At 46.6% G+C, this 22,860-nt stretch overlaps 2 protein-coding genes across 3 annotated transcripts in view; one reads left to right on the forward strand and one right to left on the reverse strand.

Annotated features, from left to right (window-relative positions):
* Positions 1-260: 260 nt before the first annotated feature.
* Positions 261-18,618, forward strand: dqx1 (DEAQ box RNA-dependent ATPase 1). 2 transcript variants are annotated; one of them, XM_023960592.2, is made up of 12 exons: positions 261-401; positions 2,690-3,030; positions 9,122-9,315; positions 9,407-9,824; positions 12,203-12,493; positions 13,347-13,446; positions 13,589-13,747; positions 14,472-14,663; positions 14,736-14,861; positions 16,331-16,521; positions 16,604-16,794; positions 17,690-18,618. In XM_023960592.2, exons 2-12 carry the CDS (start codon positions 2,719-2,721, stop codon positions 17,892-17,894), a joined length of 2,379 nt encoding a protein of 792 aa, XP_023816360.1. In that variant the 5' UTR covers positions 261-401; positions 2,690-2,718; the 3' UTR covers positions 17,895-18,618. The 2 variants fall into 2 exon arrangements, with proteins under 2 accessions (XP_023816360.1, XP_023816359.1); XM_023960591.2 differs by having other exon boundaries at positions 278-414.
* Positions 18,619-21,216: 2,598 nt separating this feature from the next.
* smyd1a (SET and MYND domain containing 1a) overlaps positions 21,217-22,860 on the reverse strand; it is a 9,730-nt gene continuing 8,086 nt past the window's right edge. Inside the window, exons 9-10 of the mRNA XM_004073609.5 lie at positions 21,776-21,944; positions 21,217-21,683 (exon numbers count right to left, since the gene is read on the reverse strand). Of these exons, the coding sequence (XP_004073657.1) occupies positions 21,552-21,683; positions 21,776-21,944 (301 nt within the window). The 3' untranslated portion in view covers positions 21,217-21,551. The remainder of the gene's footprint in view (positions 21,684-21,775; positions 21,945-22,860) is intronic.

Raw genomic sequence — 22,860 nt, forward strand, 5'->3', positions numbered from 1 at the left:
AGTTCCAGTGCCGTGGTAAATATGGGTCTCTCGCTTTGAAATCGGAAATCATCTTCTTGTATTTCTGTGAATGGTTGTTTTCTGTAATGGAAAAAGACAGAAAGAAGACAGGCTGCATCTCCAACTGGGATTCGGACCCGCACCGTCCGTTCACCTTCGACTCCACCGAATGTTCCGAGCGGACTTGAACGCAGCACGGGATTTGACATCTGAAGAAGCAAACATGGCGGCTGCTACGTAGACGCTACCGCCGCCTCCGATAGTCGTCAGCGGGGAGAAGTGACAGTTCTCCGGCGGAGACAGTCCGCAGGAGCCGCCGCTCTTTCCCGGGATGTTCAACGGAAGCCGAGGAGAGAACCGGAGTGACGCGCCGTGTCTGCGGGGCTTCCTCACCTGAGCCGGTATGTGTCCCAGGTAAGGCGGCCGGATGATCACGGGCGGCTGACGCGCCCTTGGTGTCCCGTGAAGCCAGGCAGCGGGGCCGTTTTATGACTCTCAGAGGGTCCATCCGTAGCGCGACCCACCGACCAGACCTACTACGGTAGGTCACCCCACACAGGTGCGCTGACTGACCCCACCCATCGACCTGACCCCTTCCAGCAGCGCCAAGTCACCCCCCTCCCCGCCCCCACCCGTGGCTGATCAGCTGATTCAGATCCAGCAGGGCATTGGAGGCTGAAGACCATCAGTTCTGAAGCTACACCTCCTCTTTTCTCGTGTTTCCTCCTTCATGGTTCCAATCTGGATCCTGACAGTCAGGAGGCCTGAACTCCTCCAGGAGCTGCACCTGTGCCAACACCTGTGGGTGTCCTCCAGGAGCTGCACCTGTGCCAACACCTGCAGGTCTCCTCCAGGAGCTGCACCTGTGCCAACACCTGCAGGTCTCCTCCAGGAGCTGCACCTGTGCCAACACCTGCAGGTGTCCTCCAGGAGCTGCACCTGTGCCAACACCTGCAGGTCTCCTCCAGGAGCTGCACCTGTGCCAACACCTGCAGGTCTCCTCCAGGAGCTGACCTTCAGGTTCAGCCCGGTCTGTAGTTCATCAGGTTAGACCAGAGTCCAGAGACCTGCAGGAAGAAAAGAAGCATCAAACTAGTTCAGACCAGACCGTCCCAAATGTGTTTTCATAAATGTCTATGAAGATGAACAGTAGATCACATGAGACTGATGTTTGGGCCCCAGAGATGGGGCCACAACCATTTATTGGGGGGGATTACAAATGAGTCTGGGGAGGGGGGGGGCATTTAAGGGGCTCAAGAAGTCATGTAAAAACATTTATATAGTGTAAAAACATTTATATAGTCATTTTAGCAATGCTGACAGACGCTTGTATCGACGATTTAGTTACATTTGTTAATATTGTTACTAATATTGACCCCCCCCCCCATATTTCAATAGTCGAAAAAAAAACGAAATGACCTTTTAGGATATTGATCAAACTCTGGGTAGATGAATGATAACATTGAGTTTAATGCAGACACACACAAAAAGATGAAAAAGTCACCATCATATGTTCCTTTATTAATAATAGTGGATAAATAACTAAAGAAAGAACAAAACTAATAACACTAATGGATTCGGATGTTTCTTTGCTTTTCCAGACACTCAAAGCGGCTACACTGTCTATTATCTATTATGGGGCTGTGCATCTATTATTCACTCATACCTGGTGATGGGAACCACCGCTGACTACTGACAGAGAGAGGCGTGGCCTCCCCCCCCCCCATCACCGGGACATCCATGCTCACCAGTGGAGCCACACTGGAGGCAGGGGGGGTGGGGGATTGAACCACCGACCCTTTGATCAATGGCTGACCCGCTCCTCCACCTGACCCAATGCCGCACCACGGACAGTGAACAGAGCTGAAAGCGCCACCGAAACCGACAAAATGAAACATTTTTGTGACCAATAAAAATGGTTTAAAGGCCAAACTGTAAATAAATCGGTGATCGATATTGCCATGACGATACGACGTGAAATACATGAACAAGTAGCAAAACAAAAGACAACAAATAGGTTATTTCCGGAAAGGTGAGAACCTGTAATGAGTAGGGATCTTCCTCTCTGGTAGAACCGACCAAAACACGGACAACATTTCAGAACAATGCAGGAAGCGTGATTTTGAAAACACAATGGCTTCTCCCTCTGTGCTTGTGCGTCAACATTTAGCTGCTTACCGCAGTTTAGGTCGTCTTTTGCGATACGCGTATTGAACAAACTGCCATTGCGATGTCAACAAATCCTCCTGATTCGCAGGCCTAGTTTTGATGAAATGTGAATGAGTAGAAACTTTAAGAACAAGTGAAGACTCTTCTCTCTGCTGAAGTTCTGATCTGTCAAAGAGCTCAAGGTTGTTGATGTCAGTGAACGTAAAACAGCTTAGTGTCTTTGAAAAACTCGTCAATATGAGAGAAACCATAGAAGAAGAAGAAGAAGCAGGAAGGAACTTTCCAAACAGGAAACGCCTAAAAACACGAAGGAGGTTAAAGGTCCTGAAGACTGTCCTCCATGACCGGATGGACGTTCAATGGCTGCAGGTTAGAATGCGCTCTGTGAGGCATTCAGGCGGCATTGGGGCGGGGGCCCGTCTGCTGAATGCCACGCATGTCTGAGCCCCCCCCCCCCGGAGGAATATTTGGAGCGCCTGATGGAAGAATGCAGCATGAGTCTGTTTCTTTGTCTCTGCAGGAAGACCCAGTCCCATCTCTGACCTGAGGATGTCTACCCCATCAGCAAATCCCTCCTCGCCGGTGCGCCCCCCCTCAGCCCTGGACTCCCTGTCTGTGACCTCCCTGCTGTCCGGGAACCTAGAGGACGGCGAGGATGGCGGCGGGGAGGACGGCGAGGGACTAGGAGACCTGGAAGTGAACCCCTACGACGGTCTGCCCTTCTCCTCGCGGTACTACGCCCTTTTGGAGGAGAGGCAGCGGCTTCCTGTGTGGCGGCTCCGGCAGAGTCTGCTGGAGAGCATGGAGGGCCACAGCATGGTGCTGCTGAGCGCCGCCGGCGGGGCGGGAAAGAGCACGCAGGTCTGACTCGCCACACTCAGTTCCGTTTATCAAAAAAGCTCTTGACACTCCGAATCCTTCCAATCCCCATCATTCCACGGGTCTCTTTTCTGAAACTGCAGGTGTTTCTTTACCTGCAGTCATTTGTGTGTAAATGCCCCTCCCAAACCCCGCCCTCTTTTGTCAGTAGCAGGTCCAAGTTAAAGAACCGCTGTTATCCTTTTTTTTAACCATTATAGACGCGTTCCCAGTGGTCTTTTAGATTTTAGGCAACATCAAAAACCTGTGTCGTTTTCTGGGATAGAGCAGCAGGAGTTTATCAGAAATGTTTGTGGGCGGGGCTATTGGTGCAGAGAAACCCCGCCCCCACTTCCGCTCCCCATTGCTTTGGGCTCGGAGCAGGTTAGCTTGTCGCCCGTCCAGCGTATTTTCTCCACAAATAAATACACTCTTTTTCAAACGATATTTTTTTATTCTGATCCTGATTTTATAACATTTTGAGTGAATAAATACTGAGAAAAAACATTTTAAGAATAATTTCTAAATGTCCTTCATCATCAGACAAATTCCACAAGAACATGTTAAAAACACCAAGAACAAGATTTTTATCTGAGTGAATCTTTAATGAGAAGTTAACATAAACACGCTTGGTCAGCCAATCAGGAAAGAGAGAATTAGGTCACGGTGGGAAAAAGGTTTTACTTTGGAGCCTCAGCTGAGAGATTTCAAAATAAAACAGATGAAAAATTAGCAGCAATGAACAACAGAAGCTCTGCTGGAAAGATGTGAGTCAGAATTGGAGCTAAAAACGGATGTGTGTGTGGTTGTGTGTGTTTGTGTGGGTGTGTGTGTGTGTGTCGTTTGCTTGAGTGGCTGCATAAACAAAGGCTGACACAGTTACCTCTGAAACAGGCTTGATATCCATCCTCTCTGTTTTGGATCACAATTCAACCCAACGGGATCTGAGTTTCTGTGTGTAGCGTTCTTTGGCCTTGGGGGGCGGAGCTTCAGTGTGCTTTCAGGCCAGCGATGCAGTTTCATGCGTTGATGCTCTGAACAATTGATCTCAGAAATATGATCTCCAACTTTATTCCAGGAAGACCCCTCAGCAGAAGCAGACTCGGTAAACGTCTGCTGTGACTGAAGGAGTCTGATTACAGATGGAACATCTGGAATGACAAAAATGACATTCACGTGTGTGGATGAGAGCAGACAGGTGTGTCCTGGAGCCTGTTTACCTGCAGCATTAGAACGCAGACTTCAAGGTTTAACATGAGGTCTCAGCTCAGAGGGTCTGACATCACGGCTCAGAGGGTCTGACATCACAGCTCAGAGGGTCTGACATCACAGCTCAGGATACACAGATACCCACCATAGAATGTATAATAGCACTGAACGGATTGCATGTGACATCACTCATGGGAAAATGTCTTTCTTCTGGTTCTAACCAAATGAAGTCAGTACAGTTGCAGTTTTTCTGCGACGCGTCCGTCGCCATGTTGGAACCAGATGTTCTCAGTAAGCCTTGCTTGGTCTGGTCCACTTCGACCGAAGTCTACATTTCTATGGCAACCACTCTCTCCAAGCAAGAGTGAACATGTTAGAAGGCCACACCCCCTCCACTGAAAGTGGGCTTGGGAGAATCTGTCAATCAAACGCATCAACCGTTTGATGCGAGGCCACCCACTGTTATTGAGGCATCTGATTGGTCAGTTTTTAATTTGAATAACCTTCACTTCTCTATAGAAGTCTATGGGATTTCTGCCTTTTAGGACCAGCAGGTACTGCTCCAGTCCTAATCTGATCCAGATTTGGTCCTGGTTCAGTCATGGTCTGATGCAGGTGCGGTTCTTATTTAATTCAGGTTTGGAGCAGATGACTCCGTCTACTGATATCCGTTGCAGGGATCTGTTCTTCTTTCTTTTGTCTCCCCTTTGTGAGTCCATGTAGACGGTAGAATCTTTTTCTGGTTTCTTTGTCTCACTAAGGCTGAATTCTTTCCCTACCCCTTTGGGGTAACCCTAACCTCTACGTTTATCCCTCCGAGCGGAGAGGTGTGGATATAAAGATCGTCTCCAAATTCCGACCACTTGATGACATCATCAGTAGTCGCAGGTCATCTACGTTAGCTCGTAGCTCTCAGCGCTCGTAAAATATTTAACATTGGTTTTATAAATTTAAAAAGTCATTACTTACATTTAAATGTAAACGTCTGTGCTTCAGCGTTTCTCCTCCGCATCACAAGCGCGCCACAGATCACCCTATTGGTGGAGGGATAGCCAGCCCCAAGTCGCTACGGCTTCCTTTAAAAGAAACCATTTTGGACACCACTACAGCTCAAAATGCCTCTACAATCGGAGCAGCAGGGGACGAATTCGGATTCGACCTAACTTTTATCTCTTTGTTCAAGTCCCAGTTCTGCTGAGCTGATCGAGAGTTGACGGTGATTTAAGCGGAACCATGATGGAATGTGCATTCATCAAATGATCAAATCCTGATTTTCTACATCACAGTTTGAAGAATTTGCTTTAAAAGGAAACTGATCTGCTGATTTTAAACATCAATGCCTTATCTCGTGCACAAAGATCGAATAAAATAACACAATCGTCTTTTTAAGAAGCCCAATGTTTTTACTGTGCATCAGTCAGCTGTCTGTTGCTATGGTAACCACTATCATTACAAATGAGCCACTGTAAATGTAGAAGTTACAAATATGCTGGACTTATGCCTAAACGCTGCTGACTGAGAGACTCTTCAGCTTCGTCATGTGATTCCCATAAACTGGGTCATGTGCTTGTTTGAAGTCGGGGCGGAGTCAGGGAGACATTAGCCGCACCTGTGTGGGGCCTTCAGGTGCAAAGGTGTGTGAGTCTGCACACACGGCTCCGTGTGACACAAAGAGCTTTAAATAAGAGGTTTGGATTGTGTGTTGGAACACTTTGACCTTTCATAGAGTTAAGGTCAGCCTGTGCAGCTGCGGGTTCCGAGTCCTGAAGGTTCTGCTGACCAGAACCATGGAGGTTATGGATCACATGCAGCTGCGACTAGAAGAACAACACCAGAATTCTGTCAGAGCTGGTTTTTAACGAACCTGGTGTCATTTGTGTTTGTTGTTTCTCACACTGAAGCGATTGGAAACCTGTTTGCTGGGTGGTCACTTACCAGCATGTGATGGTTTCACCTACATTCAGTTTCATACCAGCCAGAAGATTCACCTCGTTCTCAGGTAAATGAGAACAAACCCGCATAATCAACCTTCCACCCCCGATCCCCACCATGGAGCTCCAAAGGGTCCATAACTCAATAAGCAAACCAAATCAAAGCAATTCATGAAAATAGTGACCCTAATATTATACATTACATTTCATGTTGTCGCAAGGGGGAGTGTATAATTAAAAATCAGCATTAACATTTTTTTTTTTAAATGCTGAACTTTGTTTTTACCCTGAAGTTTTACTTTTTTTCTACATAGTTTTTCACTCACTTAAAAGTGGGTGGAGACTAGCTGACCACTCATGGCTGTTTGTGTGGTCTGTGAGTATAGCATGATGGTAAAAGTCACTAGTTCTGGTGAATTTTGTGTAACTGCGTCCAGCTGGGGGAACAAATAGACACTCCTCCACGGACGCCGTCTGGAATCATTTCAGTGACATTTTCTCAAAGGTTCTGGAGGTTTTTGGTACTGAAACTCCAGGGTCCAGTGTTTCCGGTTAGTGTTTAGGCCACACCCACTTTTCACTGACTGACAGATAGGCTTTCTGCTGAAAAAAGTTTTCATGAAATAAAAATAACAAACTGTTGGGCTAAAAAAAAGATGAAAGAAAAAATTACCGTACAATTTAAAAATGAACAAAACGACACAAACATTTCTGAATTATTTTATTATTATATTATTTGAAATAAACATTTATTTCACAACAGTAAAGGCCGTGTTGCAACAGACACTACGTACATTTTGCGCATTTTCCACAAATGTGATTCCGGTCTTCCGTGATGCATGCGTGATGTATGTAAATCATCAGTGTTTCTTGTGGTCGTCATTTGTCGTTGGCGCAGAAGTACGTCGATGGTTTCGGCTGACAGGTCTTTACGTGAATTCGGTTTGGAGCTGTTCTAAATTTTAGTTTATACGTATTTTAGTGGTTTATACGGAGTTATTACATAAGTAATTGCGTTTAATTGCGAGATGCATAAGCAAATTTGTGTCTTTCCACGACCGTTCCACGTATGTCTAACGAACTTTTCACACTTGAACCTCCGATGTCTAACTTTTATATCCCGTATATGATGCACGTATCATGTTCAAATTCTTTAATCGACGCAGGAATCGCTAATAAATTGCATACAAACAGTGCTAATCACGCACGGTTCAGGTTCTATGTTGCGGGCTCTTTGCGTGGTTTATTTGTACGTCTTCCGTTGTTTTAACATGGTTCATTCGTGAAACATCTGTGAAAATCCCGTAAAGACCACAGTGTTTCTCACTTTTTCCACGCATATTCACGTATGACCTTTTTCCATCCGTGCAATATGCGCTAAATGTACATAGTGGCTGTGTTACTCGGCCGTCAGAAGAGTTTCAAATGTTAGTGGAGTTGTTTAATATTGATTTGACTTTTACTCTGTTGGATTTGGATATTTTTGAAGTTGCATCTTTATTTTGTTTGGTCTGCTGTGTCCAGACGTCTCTAGTTTGTTCAGAATTCTTGAGGTGAAGAAATACTTTCTTCCTCCTAAAGTTTCACAAAGTTTTCGACTTGAATGAAACAAACTCCCTGAAGCTTGTAGAAGCAAAGATGTACATCTCGGCCTTTGTGTAGACGGTGGAACAGTTTTATCTTGGAATGTGTTCTGGGATCTCCTCCTGGTCAGACTGGTTCTACTGGACCACGTAAACGTCCATTTTTCTTTATGTCACATTGAACTCCACATTGTCCTCAGGTGGTTTGAGGATGTTGTGAAGCTGCTATTGTGTAGTTGTGATTGTTTTTCTGTTGTGTGGACAATGCAGTGGAGCATCAGTAAAAATCAGTTTGAGGTTATGTGAAGACAAAAATGGGTTTTATAGTTGGCGATCACCAAATAGGAATTCATTGGATCCATTGATCAAATTTCTTTTGGATCTTTTTTTAAATCTGTGCAGCAACAAAAGCCATTTTTTATAGTTGTATCAAGAGTTCTGCTTTTGTTCAGTTTAGATCAGTAGAATGAGGAAACATTTCGTATACAATTTAAAAAAACAGAAACATGATGGGACTTTGTACACACACCCCCCCTAGTGGTTAAACAGGGAAGTATTTTAGCTCCACCTGTTCATCATTTCAAAGGAGGCGAGCTCTGGTGAAGGTTAACATGTGTTGTTGAGACGGGAGTGTCTGCTCTCACTGACCCGTCTGATCATCCAACTGTTCTGCAGCAGTTCCTCCCCTATCTTCTTGCATCGTCGTCATGGCAACCGTTACCGGGATGCTTCATGCCTTAATGTTTGACTGAACCCCAGAGTACAGGTGAGAGTTCAGGAAGGAAACTGGGGGATCACAGACGTGAAAGTTATGTTAAAGTCGCACTCGGGTCATCTTTTGATCTATTTTCAAAGCGTTCCCATCAGCTGTTCAGCCGTACACTTCTGATCCGGATTCCAGTTCTGGTCCGGATTCCAGCTCAGACCAGGAAAACAAAGACGTTCTTGGATCTATTTGTCTGACTGGATGGTCAGAATGGAGCAGAGCAGGGAGGCTGTGGCTCCTCCCAGAGTATTTTCTGTCCCAAATAAGCTCTTTTTCAAATGTCTTTCTGTCTGCTCTTTAACGATTTGAATAAATATTTAGAAATGCAATTTTAGGCTTTCTTTTCTTTTTTGTCCGTCATCATGACACAAATGCCACAAGAACATGTTAAAAATACCAAAAAGACCATTTTTCACTTTATGGAATCTCTTTAGACCTGACATGCACATGTGTGGACATCACATTATATTTGGATCATATGACCACTGTAGTTGACCAACAGGACAAACAAGAGCATGGGTCTGAAGAGGTCAAAGGTTACATTTGCTCCTCTGTTTCCTCTCTGTGGCCTGCGGCTCAGCCGTGCTCTGCTCCTCGTTTCCCAGGTGCCTCAGTGGTGCGTGGAGTTCGCTTTGTCCTTCGAGTTCTCCCACGGTCTGGTCTGCAGCTCGCAGCCCCGCTCAGCCGCCGCCGTCAGCCTGGCTCTGCGTGTGGCCGATGAGATGGACCTCAGCCTGGGCCTGGAGGTGGGATACAGGGTGTCCCATGATGACGGCTGCACCCCCGATACCCTGCTCAGGTCAGAGTGGAAATCAAGATCAGCGGGGTTCTGTGTTTGAAGCGTCTTCCTGAGTCGTCGTGCCGGTGTGCAACTCTGCCCCCCCCCTCAGGTTTGTGAGCGACGCTCTGCTGCTGGAGGAGATGATGTCAGACCCGCTGCTTCATCAGTACGGCGTGGTGGTTCTGGACGAGCTCCAGGAGCGCACTGTGCCCACAGACGTGCTGCTGGGCCTGCTCTGCGACGTCTGCCGCCAGCGCCCACACAACTTCCACGTGGTTCTGCTGAGCCACCCCGCCCTGGCCCCGCGCCTGGCGGCCTTCCTCGGGCCCTCCGTCCCTCACCTGACCCTGGACAGTGAGCCCCCTCCCACAGAGGATGAAGCGCAGGGGAGGGAGGAGACCGTGGAGGTTCTGTATCGGGAGCTGTCTGCGGGGAAGGAGCCCGTGGCTGCTGCCTGTCACATGGTGCTGGACCTCCACCGCAGAGAAGAAGACGGAGACGTGTTGGTGTTTGTGTCCGGCGCACAGGTACACCTCCATCGCTTTTACACAGCACTTCCTCTGGGGGGGGGGGGTTGCTTTAGCTTCAGTCTTTGCTGTGTGTCCCAAACGAGGAGTTGGATGGTGAGCGCTTTAGGATCCAAACGTCCATATGAAATCCCACATCAGCGACTGCAGCGTGATGCTGATGCTTCACCTGCAGGAGGAGATCCACGGAAGGAGGAGATGTGTTCGAAATGTCAAAAAAACAAAATCAATTCACAGTTTCAAGGCTTTTGACTGTTCCACCGTCTACACATGTTGCAGCATGTTGCTGTTCATGTAAACAGTTTTGGGGTGTTTACACTTTGATGTCAGAGTTCACATGGACACGCTATCACTGCCTGCTCTCAAGTTAGCTTTTTGACATCGCCATGGGCGTGCCGGTCGGACACGAGGCTCCGCCCTCTGTGGGCTCAGCTGCATCCTCCTGTCAGCCGTTTCTCCTTTGATCCAGCTGCTCCTCTTTTTAAGGGCATCTTTGTCAAGTGGTTTTGAAGAAATCCGATTTCTCTAAAGAAAACCGGTTGTCTCTGATCCTGGTTTCTGATCCTGGTTTCTGATCCTGGTCTCTGATCCTGGTTTCTGTTCCTGGTTTCTGATCCTGGTCTCTGATCCTGGTCTCTGATCCTGGTTTCTGATCCTGGTTTCTGATCCTGGTTTCTGACGCTGGTCTCTGATCCTGGTCTCTGATCCTGGTTTCTGATCCCGGTTTCTGATCCTGGTTTCTGATCCTGGTCACTGATCCTGGTTTCTGATCCTGGTCTTTAACACTGGTCTCTGATCCTGGTTTTCGATTCTGATCTCCGATCCTGGTTTCTGATCCTGGTTTAGGAGACTTGGTTTGGGAGACCTGGTTTCTGATGCTGGTCTCTGATCCTGGTTTCTGATCCGAGTTTTTGATCCTGGTCTCTGATCCTGGTTTCTGATCCTGGTTTCTGACGCTGGTCTCTGATCCTGGTCTCTGATCCTGGATTCTGATCCTGGTTTCTGATCCTGGTTTCTGATCCTGGTCACTGATCCTGGTTTCTGATCATGGTTTCTGATCCTGGTCTCTGATCCTGGTTTCTGATCCTGGTTTCTGATCCTGGTTTCTGTTCCTGGTTTCTGATCCTGGTCTCTGATCCTGGATTCTGATCCTGGTTTTTGATCCTGGTCTCTGATCCTGGTGTCTGATCCTGGTTTCTGATCCTGGTCAGTGATCCTGGTTTCTGTTCCTGGTTTCTGACGCTGGTTTCTGATCCTGATTTCTGATCCTGGTCTCTGATCCTGGTTTCTGATCCTGGTTTAGGAGACTTGGTTTGGGAGACCTGGTTTCTGACGCTGGTCTCTGATCCTGGTTTTCTGATCCTGGTTTTTGATCCTGGTTTTTGATCCTGGTCACTGATCCTGGTTTCTGTTCCTGGTTTCTGATCCTGGTTTTTGATCCTGTTCTCTGATCCTGGTTTCTGTTCCTGGTTTCTGATCCTGGTCTCTGATCCTGGATTCTGATCCTGGTTTAGGAGACTTGGTTTGGGAGACCTGGTTTCTGACGCTGGTCTCTGATCCTGGTTTTCTGATCCTGGTTTTTGATCCTGGTTTTTGATCCTGGTCACTGATCCTGGTTTCTGTTCCTGGTTTCTGATCCTGGTTTTTGATCCTGTTCTCTGATCCTGGTTTCTGTTCCTGGTTTCTGATCCTGGTCTCTGATCCTGGATTCTGATCCTGGTTTTTGATCCTGGTCTCTGATCCTGGTGTCTGATCCTGGTTTCTGATCCTGGTCAGTGATCCTGGTTTCTGTTCCTGGTTTCTGACGCTGGTTTCTGATCCTGGTCTCTGATCCTGGTCTCTGATCCTGGTGTCTGATCCTGGTTTCTGATCCTGGTTTCTGACGCTGGTTTCTGATCCTGATTTCTGATCCTGGTCTCTGATCCTGGTTTCCGATCCTGATCTCCGATCCTGGTTTCTGATCCTGGTTTAGGAGACTTGGTATGGGAGACCTGGTTTCTGACGCTGGTCTCTGATCCTGGTTTTCTGATCCTGGTTTCTGATCCTGGTCAGTGATCCTGGTTTCTGTTCCTGGTTTCTGACGCTGGTTTCTGATCCTGATTTCTGATCCTGGTCTCTGATCCTGGTTTCTGATCCTGATCTCCGATCCTGGTTTCTGATCCTGGTTTAGGAGACTTGGTTTGGGAGACCTGGTTTCTGATCCTGGTTTTCTGATCCTGGTTTCTGATCCTGGTCACTGATCCTGGTTTCTGTTCCTGGTTTCTGATCCTGGTTTTTGATCCTGTTCTCTGATCCTTGTTTCTGATACCAGGATTTTGACGCTGACTGAGTCACGGTTACCTCGGCGCCTTCTCAACTTTGTTGTGTTTGTTGAACAGGAAATTGAGGAGTGTGTTTCTCTGCTGGAGAAGGAGAGCGTGGCTCTGAGCCCGCAGCTCGGACCGCTCCGGATCCTCCCCCTGCACTCTGGACTAGGCGGGCTGATCCAGCGGGTCTACGAACCGGACCCCAATGCATCTGCGCCAAAGGCGAGCGACGGTTCTGTGGGCGAGGAGGCCGGACACCCGGGAATCAGGAGGAGGGTGATCCTCACGGACACCCTGGCGGAGGCCTCCTTCTCACTGCAGGACATCCGTTATGTGGTGGACACGGGCCTGCAGCTCAAAACCGTGAGTGTGCACGAGGAGCCCAGGAGGCTCGTCTTCTTAGAGAAGCTGCAGCGTTTGCACTGAAGGGTGCATCCTGCAAGAAATTGAAGTTATGAAAAAATGACTCAAAGAAGAGAAATCAAAGCAAAACAAAGAAAACACAAACATGGGTCATTTATGAGTCCTGGACCAAGAACCACCAGGTTTCTGTGCAGCTCAGCACATGTTGATCTGGAACCATCTTCTGCAGGCAGAGACCAGTTTTTCATTCCTGAAACATTTCAATATTACTTGCAGAGTTCAGTTTTCCGTCCACACTGATGCCGTTTTTTGTCTCACCTTTTCCAAATGAAGAAGTCCCTCAGACACCGTCCAGAGCTCCACATCACACATCCATCCAAACAGATCCAGGAACAGATCATGGGGAATCTGTCAGTCTGGAACAGGATCTAATCCTGCGTCCGCACGTCAAACTCGCTGCTGGACGGTTCTTAAACTCGACACTCGAAGAAAGGAACGACCACTTAAAGCTTTTTAGTTTTGTTGGATGACCATGTTGTGATGTGGAGGGAGGCTGCGATCTGACATTTAAATTGGTCTGAAGATTATCATCATGTCAAAGTTTAAAAAACATATATAAATCAAAAAAAATGTGAAGGACACAAACTCTGGAAGCAGCTAAACAAACCCAGAGAAAAAACGCTCAAGCAGCCGAGTGAGTGAATGCAAACAGAGAAGCTGCAGAACCGCCGGCTGCAGCAAGCCAGAGGACGATGAGATCCACCCTCCAGACAGAAAGTTCCCTAGAAGAACTGAAATGAAGCCAAATTCTGCATTATGAAGCTCCGCCCCCTCCTGCTGTGTTCCTCTGCAGGTCTACAACCCTCAGATCCGTGCAAACTCCCAGGTCCTGACGACCATCAGCAAACACCAGGCCGATATGAGAGCTCAGAGGGTCAGCAGCCGGCTCCCAGGTACGCCGGCTCTGCCGCCATGGCGATGGCGTTTTCCCTGACCCCCCCTCCCCCGTCAGATGGTGCACCTGAACCCATGAAAGCACGCAGATGTCCTCTGACCACACTGAATCGATGAATCCTCTCGCCTTGTCCTCCTCAGGCCTGTGTGTCCGCCTGTACCCACGCGCCCTGTACGAGGGGGGCATGCAGGAGGCTCACCGCCCCCGGGTTCTGGAGGAGGACCTGAGTCACCTGGTTCTGCTGCTCAAGAGGCTCGACATCGCCGACATGGGGCAGTGCAAGTTTCTGGACCGCCCAGGTACCGTCTCTACCATCAGGAGGTTCTGTGTCACTTCAAAGCTGGGCTCGGTTCTGCCAAAAACAACTAAAAGGCAGCAGAGGAGCATTCAGCATTTCAACAAACAAACAAACAGAGAAACAAACAGAGAAACACAGCAAACTTCTGCAGAATCTGAGCAGAGAAGACTTTCAAATCCAGATCTGACAGCAGCTGCAGGACAGACAGGCTTTGGTCTGTTATTAGGAAAACACACACAGAAACAACACACATGCACACAAACACACATGCACACAAACACACGTGCACAAAGGAAGCAACATGTCACTCAAAAAAAAGACAAATCCAGTGATGCTCTTCTGAAAGTCTAACCTACAACGCCACGGACAGGTCAGAACCACAATCTGATGAGAGATCACTCCACAACCTTTAGATGCTTAATATGTGGCTGCTCCTTCGTTGCCATGGTGATGCTTGGGATCATTGTAATGGTGTAAGATCCAGCCATCTTTCATCCGCGACGTTCTCACTGATCAAAGGAGGTTTTCTGTCTGATCTCTCGCCATGCAGCGAGCATACGGATCTGGCCTGCATTTTTCTCTAAGGGATTAGAATCTGCACAGATTAACGACCAGCAGCAGCTTCTTCCCACATTGTCTTCCATCGTTCTGAAATACCAGAAGGCTGCGCAGACGGGGTGCGGCCTTGTTTCTGATGTCTGCCTCCCTGCCCCCCCCTCCCGCAGCCCCTGAGGCTCTGATGCAGGCCTTGGAGGACCTGGATTATCTTGCAGCTCTGGATGACGATGGGAACCTGTCAGAGGTGGGCATCATTATGTCCGAGCTGCCGCTGGAGCCCCCGCTGGCCAAAGCCCTGATCGCCGCCTGCGAGTACGACTGTGTGGACGAGCTGCTGACGATCGGCGCCATGTTGACGGGTCAGTGCGGCCTTCCCCGCCCCCTCCCCTCCTGCCCTAGAGCCGCCTCTAAACTCTCCTGTCTCTCCGCAGCCCCGTCCTGCTTTGTGGCGCCCGAACCTGGCGGGGAGGAGGCCGCCGTCGCGCTTTGGCGCCCCCTCCTGCACGCAGAGGGAGATCACATGACCCTCGTCAATATTTACAACGCCTTCATGGAGCGTACGTGCAATAAAGCTTCCAACAAAAGCCAGAACTCCCACGAGGAGACACGGGTCTGGTGGGCCGTGGCGTGCAGTCAGATGAGGCGAGTGGGGCTCGGCCTCACCAGTCATTGTGATAAAATAGAGAAACGTACATTAAGATCATATTATTTTCCACTGATCTGTGTTAAAGATACATTTGAAGTTGATTCGACACGTTTTCACAGTTTCTGAGGTTAAAATCGCTGAACTTGTCGCGTGATCTCATACGGAGCGGAAACTCCAGGTGAGGCTCTGGAGCGCTTCACCTCATGACTCAGCTTAACCCTTGTGCTATCCTAGGCACTTTACCATTGGGAGTTGGGTCATCTAGACCCTCTAGACAGTGCTCTGAACCTTTTTTCTTCAATGATTTGTGATCTTCACTGGTGTCCATGGATTACATGAAATCTTTCCACCTTTATCCACCTTTGTCATGGTAGGGAGAACACGTCACTGGAAGGGGGGGTCATCTAAGATAGCACAAGGGTTAAGAGAGACGTGTGGTCAGAGCGCTGACTTTAAGGGCGGAGAAAAGACTGCTGATGAGGCGAGCCTCGCCAGCAGGGGGCAGACGTGAGCTGACAGTAAATACGCTGGTGCAGTAGAAACAGAACAGACTAATGACGTCTTTCTCCATTGAGAGACTAACCGAGTCATATCAAAGACTCTAAAGTGGGACCCGATGCCTCCCTGCTTGACACTCACGCATTAAGGGGTTGGATTGGGGGGTTGATACCACTAAATGGTTCCTGAGCGCGGCTGTGTCTGCAGCTCACCGCTCCCCCAGGGAGGTGTGTGACCGATAGTGGGACTTTAACTTATTAAACTAAAGGAAAATAAGGAAGACTTTTCCAACAGATCATAGAGCCTTTTGTGGAGAAGGATCGGTGCATCGAGTCAGAAAGTAAGACAAGACATGTTTATCTATCTTTGTTTTTTAAAAATAACATGGCAGTGAGAGGACACAATGTAAGTATTTGAAAACTAAATTTAAGGCTTAAAATAATTATTTTTATGATCATTTTCACAGACAATATTCAATAACACGGATTAAAGCTCCAGAATTTGAAGTTTGCAGAAATACCAGAAATAGTTACTGATGGTCAAATGTGTGCGGAACACATCTGTAGACTTTTAATTTGTTTACAGTACATAAGAATAATGTATACACAAGAATAGTATTCTATCCATGTCTATAAAGAAATATTCTCTGTAGGACGGAGATGTTCTTGTGTGTATTTTATAAAGTATTCCTGCTGTTGGATGAATGCTGAAATATTCAGTTCTTTCATTGTAAATCTGACTCCAGAGGAGTCGGTGCCTCACCAGCCATCAACCTCACTGCACGCCACTGCTGTTGGCTCACGTGTCTCCCCGGGGTTTGGAGCGGCCCGAGTTCTGTGCAGAGCGTCCCCGTTGTCATGGCAACTTGTCTCCCCGTTTCAGATAACCAGGACGAAGCCTGGTGCTCGGCCAACGCCCTGAGTCACGGCGCCCTGCGGCTCGCCGTCGCCATCCGGGCCGAGCTGTTGGAGGTCATGCAGCGAATAGAGCTCCCCGTGTCGCCCCCCGCCTTCGGATGCCAGGACAACTGCACCAACATCAAGCGCGCGCTGATCTCAGGCTTCTTCCTGAAAGTCAGCATCGGGGTCTGGGGTGGGGGGGCAGAATCCCCGTCCGTCTGCGTGTTAAAGACGCCGCTGTGTCTTCTGCCCCCAGGTGGCTCACGACGTGGACGGCTCCGGCAACTACCTCCTCCTCACTCACCGCCACGTGGCCCACCTCCACCCGTTCTCCTCCTACCTGTCTCTCCAGCCGTGCCCGGCCCCCCCCAGCTGGGTCCTGTACCATGAGTTCACCGTCTCGAGCGATAACTGCATCCGCATCGCCTCGGAGGTCCACCCGCAGATGTGAGACCACGACCCTAAATGACCCTACCATACATGTATTGATTTATTTGATAGGAGCCTTTCACAATAAAAGCATTGCTACCAATGCACTAGAGTTAGCCACAGAGTTAGCTCAAAGTTACATAAAAAACGGTAAAAACGGTAAAAACATTAAAATAAGATAAATGAGCCGCAAAGAATGCATCATGACAACAAAATGTAAACACAAATGAGCAATTATGGCAACATTAACTTTGTAGAAATGTAAACATCATTAAAGAATCGACCATGCAGACATTATAGCAGCATGATTACATTTGGAGTGTTTAAATAGGTTTTTTATACCAAGGACTGGGTGAATACTGGATTCTGATTGGCTGCTGGGTGTGGATTTAAATAAAGGAAGAAGAAGTAGTTCCGGTCGCATAACTTAAATGTTTTGTATCACTGCTTCTTTAAAACAAACTTTAGCTTCATCATCTGGACAAAAACAAGCGGTAAGAGGTGAACGTTCTCTCTGAACTGACGCTTTATTTGACACATCATGATCATCTGCATATATTGTGAAAAAAGCGACCTAAGCCAAATAGAATAGAAGACCAAGAATAAAGCACTAAAATCTGACGATGGTATAAGCGGGAAAATGGCCTCCACAGTGTGCGTTCATAATAAAAATAAGAAGGGTGGGGGGGGGTTGAAAAGAACATTTAACAACATTTAATTCTGAAAAGTTTCACCAACAAGACTTAGAGGATCGCAGAGATCCCTGCAGCAGAAAGTTTCCAGATTTCCTGATCAGGAAATGTCCCCCCCAGGACAGAAACAGCTTCTCACAGATGGATTTGGAGCTACTTCTTTGGTTTCCTGACTAGCTCCACCACCTTCTCATCGGGGTCTTTTCCTGTCTTCTGTGCAGGCTGGTGGAGCTGGCCCCCCAGTACTTCCTGGGCAACCTGCCCCCCAGCGATGGCAGGGAGCTGCTGATGGAGCTGAGGCAGAAGGTGGAGCCTCCTTCAGGCGATCTGGCGCTCGGGGGGGAGCAGAACCCGAGCCTCGGGGAAGCGGACGGTGCCGAAGACGCCCGCAGTAAAACCAACACCGAGCTCTGCGTCGTCCAATGAGACGTAGGAGGAGGCGGGGCTTCTCAGGACTCACACTCGTCACTTTATTGTTTGATCCCGAGGACGCTGTGACAGAAATGCTGGAAGATTTTAAACTTTTCTATTTAATGTTTACATTCGTCTGTTCTTTCTATGGCGTTTTTGCTTTGTTCAAATTGTCAGAGATGAAGGTTTCAACAAACTGCGGATGACCTTTAACCTGTGAGCTTCCATGTTTCTCCTGCCGAGGCCCAGGACTACGTGCACGAGTGTGCACGCACCACCAGCAGACCTTGTTCTGGACTCGTGTTTTATCCTTATTGCAATCAGAAATATGTCAAACTTTACTGAGACAGAATCTAACTCAATACAAATTGAATTTTTATTGTAAAAAGCAAAAAAAAATTTCGCTGAATAATATTTGAAAATGGATTATATTTGTTGCTCAGAAGCGCCGAGCTGCTTTTGTCCCGTTCTAACGTCAGCCTGCAGGTCTGCATTCGCCGGACTGAAGAAAAACTGACGCACTTGGTTTTCCTTAAACAGGAAGTGTCTTCATAGAAAAGACAGCAAAAATAATCTAGATTTTCAGAATAAAATGCCTCAGTTCTGCTGAATGATTGGTTCAGAGACGAGGAAGAGCATTGGTTCTGTCAAAAGCGGGCCTGATGTGTCCCACTTTGAAATCTCTGTCATACACCCCCCGCCCCCCCAATGACTTTAAATAAATCTTTTTCATGTTTCACATCTTTTTTTTTAATTTTCTTTTTTTGGAACACAAGCTAGCTAGTTAGTTAGTTAGTTAGTTAGTTAGTTAGTTAGTTAGTTAGTTAGCCAGCCATTGTATAAAGCAAACTAGAGGGGCCAAGCTGAAAAGTGCACGCAGGAAAGGGAATGGGACACCTAAGGACCCGGATCAGAGCTGCAGAGCTGGTCTCGACAGAAAGACCAGAACCAGGAGATCCTCACAGGTCCGCACCTTGCTGTCAATCCCAAAACACCTCCACCTGCAGGAGGAGACGAAGAGGAGGCACCTGGAGACACACACGAAACTTTTAGTTCGTTTGGTTCCTTTTATAGTATGAACCCCCGCGGTCCTCTGGCACCGGCCACTTCGCTGTCCCTAAGGCGAGGACTAAAACACACGGTGACGCCTGTGGAAAAGCCTGCCAGATAACCTCAGGGCCCCAGAGACTGTAGAGGTTTTCTAGGAAAGGCTCAAGACCCACCTTTTTTATCTGGCTTTTACATGACTTTTGTCATTCTTTATCTATTTATTGATTTATTTTCCCTATTTCATTCATTTTTTAGTAAAAAATAATAATACAAGGACGTAAAAAATATGTAAATTTCCCTTTTTACTATTTTTATCATATACTTTATATTTAAGGTTATGTCTTAATAGTTTTTAATGCCATTATTATTATTATCTCATTTTGTTTTATTGTTTTTTTTATATAATTTTTCTTCTTTATATTGATGTTTTTTTACTCCAGTGTTTCCTCTCGGGATCCATTGTTCTGGGGAACTACCAGCTCGGCCTGTAGGGGGTGCTGTTGCTGTAGTTCTCATTCTCAGTTATCCAGGTTAGTGTGTTAATTGGTTAAGGTTAGTTCGTTAGGGTTAGTCAGTTAGTTGGTTTAGGGTAGTTGATTGGTCAGTTTGTGTATGTTGGTAAATTACTTCAGATCTTTTAGTTAGGTTTTTTGGTTAGTTGGTGAGTTGCTTAATTAGGCTAGTTAGTCGGTTAGTGAGTTTGTTAATGAGTGAGTCCGTCAGTTTTTTGGTCACTTAGTTATTTAGTTTAGTGATGCTAGTTTGTCAGTCGGTGTGCTACATTTGGTTGGTATGTTGTTCATTGCCTGTATGTGCAATGTTGAGGCTACTACAGAAAGCCAGTAGCTCCCTGCTTCATTAGTAAGTTAAGGTTCTTCAGTTAGTTAGTTTAACCCTTGTGCTATCCTAGGCACTTTAACGTTGGGAGTTGGGTCATCTAGACCCACTAGACAGTGCACTGAACCTTTTTTCTTCAATGATTTGTGATCTTCACTGGTGTCCATGGATTACATGAAATCTTTCCACCTTTATCCACCTTTGTCATGGTAGGGAGAACACGTCAATGCAAGGGTGGGGTCATCTAAGATAGCACAAGGGTTAGGTGAGTTAATCAGTTAGTTGGTTTGGGTTGGTTGAGTAATAACTCAGTTATTTCAATATTGTTAGTTAGTTGACTACAGTGAGTTAGTTAAGGTTAGTCTAGTCCGTAAATTATACATTTGGTTTAGATAAAACATTTGGTTAGGGTTAGTTTGTTGGTTTACTCTAGTACAATAAATATCTAAAGTTATATTCTTGTATACAGGTCTACTTAGATTTATTCCATCCATCCAGTTTTTTAACTGACTGTATCCCTTCAAGGGTCACGGGGCTGCCACAGCCCAACCTAGCTTATGTAGATTTATTGATAACTGAAATACTTTTAACACTTTAGTTTGAATGTGTCTGATGTGATTTTAAGTGACGGCTGCCGTGGCAACATAATTACTAAAATCGTTACTTTGGTTTTGTCTTGGATCAAAAACCGTTTGTTGTAATCTATCCATGTTTTTATTTTATTTTGTTCTGTGTTCACCGATTTACTCTTTTCCTTTATATTGTCTGTAGAGTAAAATATGTTTGTATCATCTGCCAATAATATGAGTTTTAAAAGTGAAATATTACATGTTTACGGGTTAAGGTTCTGCAGCTTTGCAGATCTCTTGAGCTTCAAAGCTACGTTCATGCTGATCTTTGTTCAGTTCTTTTGACAACACTGAGACAGGGAATCGAACTCCAGACCTCAAGAGGGACACCAATCTTTTGTTTCAGATTTTCCTGACATTGACAGCGACTGCAGAACCAGCCTCAGTCTGGGAGTTTGAAAAGCGTTTCTGTAAATGATTTGATCATTTCTTTTCTAACCTTAGAGGCACGTTAACATTGGGAGTGGGGTCATCTGGACCCCACTCCCAATGTTAACGTGCCTCTAAGGCATTTTAAAGTTAGGAGTTGGGTCATCTAGACCCACTAGACAGTGCTCTGAACCTTTTTTCTTCAATGATTTGTGATCTTCACTGGTGTCCATGGATTACATGAAATCTTTCCACCTTTGTCATGGTAGGGAGAACACGTCAATGTAAGGATCGGGTCATTTTGACCCCACAAGATAGCATGAGGGGTAAGGTAACATTTGAATAATTCTGATTAAAGTTAGTTTCTTGTTCTCAGCTTTTTCTTGACAATAGAAATGTTAAACTCAAGAGATTCAGAACGTTTTCTTCTGAACAAACATTTTCAACATGAGTGTTGTTTCAAAGCACATTTATTATTCATTTAAAACCTTTTTTTTTACCCCAAAAGACAAAAGAATTACCAACTATTTTCCTTAGGTAACATTTTCATCAAATGTGTAACTATTGTTTGGCAGTCTGCAGTTTTTTTTTCAGTGTTTCTACGATTTCCTGCCAAGACTTTTCAAAAAGCAAATCAGCTTTATTCCTTTGTTTAAGGTTATTTCTGCAGCACTTTGTTCGCTTTCAACTGATCAGGAACGAACAGACAGTTGCACTTTTTTTTTCACGCCGCTGTGGTTCACAGACAGGATGAGGATGAGGAGGAAGAGCTCCTCCCTCCTGTTCTTCACTGCTCACGGAGGAAGGCCTTGGCACCACCGTCTGTGCTGCAGCTGCTGATGTTCTGCTTCTTGGGGGGATAAACCTCCGTGTTCTGCTGGAGCATCTTCAGCTCCTGCTCCGTTTGTGTGCGCATTTTCTGAAACAGGACAAAGATCAAGCTTAGAAAGTTCTCTGTCAGGTCACCCATACCCGAGAGCATGAGACGGCGTGGAGGCGGGGCTGAAGCACCTCCAGGTCGCGGGTGACGGAGTGGTTGGGACCGTGGGTCACCATCAGGATGCTGTAGGCTTTGCAGATCAGGCTGTGACCCTCCTCGATCTGCCCCGCGTGCCAGAGGGTGACGCCCGCGCGCATGATGGCCATGCCAAGCAGGGCGTTGTTGGGGTGATACAGCTTCCTGTGGGAAAAAAGCCATTTGTGCAAAGTAACACAAGTTCATACAGATGTTATTCCAATCAGGAGATGAGTGTTGTTTCTGCTCACGTTAATATGCCTAAAAGCCAGAGGATTGAAACTAAGTTTAATTTTTGAGCATTTATTGCTATCAAGCCGACATTACTTACGTTTTTCTATATTTTCCTTTTTCTCGTGTTACATGTTAACTTTGGACATTCTTCTATGCACAGTTTACTCCCCCCTCCTTCATCTCAGCCCTGACCCTTCCTCAATCCGTCCTCATCTCTCACTGCATCGCTGTCCACCATCAGTACAGAGCTGATTATCAGCTGCAGAGTGTGCACAGGCCTGAGTGTCCCTCCTTAAAGCTCATTCCACAGAAAACAGCCAACAAACGACTTCAGATCATCTTCAGATCTGCAGAGCGTTTCATTTGTTGCAGCAGAGACTCCCTCCGCTTTACCCCTACTCTCTGTTCTGCATTGCAAACTGCAGATTATAATACAGATACAATTCTCATTCAAATACTGCTGTTTGCACAATCAGTCTTATCCAAAACAAGATTCTACTGTCGAGCCTAATTTGGGGGAATCTTAGCACACCAGGCCTATTTTGTCCCACTGCATTGTTTGATCAACCGAGTGAACTGTGCTGACCTCAGGTCTTCCTACTCCTGAAGAACACGTCGAGTCATCTGAACACAGGGTTTTCCTTTTCTCTCTGTCTGATTCTGAACATCCTGTTTGCTCGTCTCTGTTGATGCAATTCATCTACAGCTTAATAGGTTCAAGGATCCTCCACAGGTATTGACAGGAACGAGTCCGTTGCTGCTCGCTGTAGCCTGAACTCGGCTACATAGTGTTCACTCAAATACACGCGTGATGGGGAGAGCACGAAATGATCCGAATCGTCAAACG

The sequence above is a fragment of the Oryzias latipes genome, chromosome 12, assembly GCF_053564925.1.
Source record: "Oryzias latipes strain Hd-rR chromosome 12, Olatipes_Hd-rR_3.1".
In the NCBI taxonomy this organism is placed as follows: domain Eukaryota; kingdom Metazoa; phylum Chordata; class Actinopteri; order Beloniformes; family Adrianichthyidae; genus Oryzias; species Oryzias latipes.

Coding starts and splice junctions, on each gene's coding strand:
- dqx1 (XM_023960592.2), top strand. CDS start 2,719: ATGTCTACCCCATCAGCAAATCCCTCCTCGCCGGTGCGCCCCCCCTCA. Junction 9,316..9,406: donor ACCCCCGATACCCTGCTCAG/GTCAGAGTGGAA, acceptor CCCCCCCCTCAG/GTTTGTGAGCGACGCTCTGC. Junction 13,447..13,588: donor GGTCAGCAGCCGGCTCCCAG/GTACGCCGGCTC, acceptor TGTCCTCCTCAG/GCCTGTGTGTCCGCCTGTAC.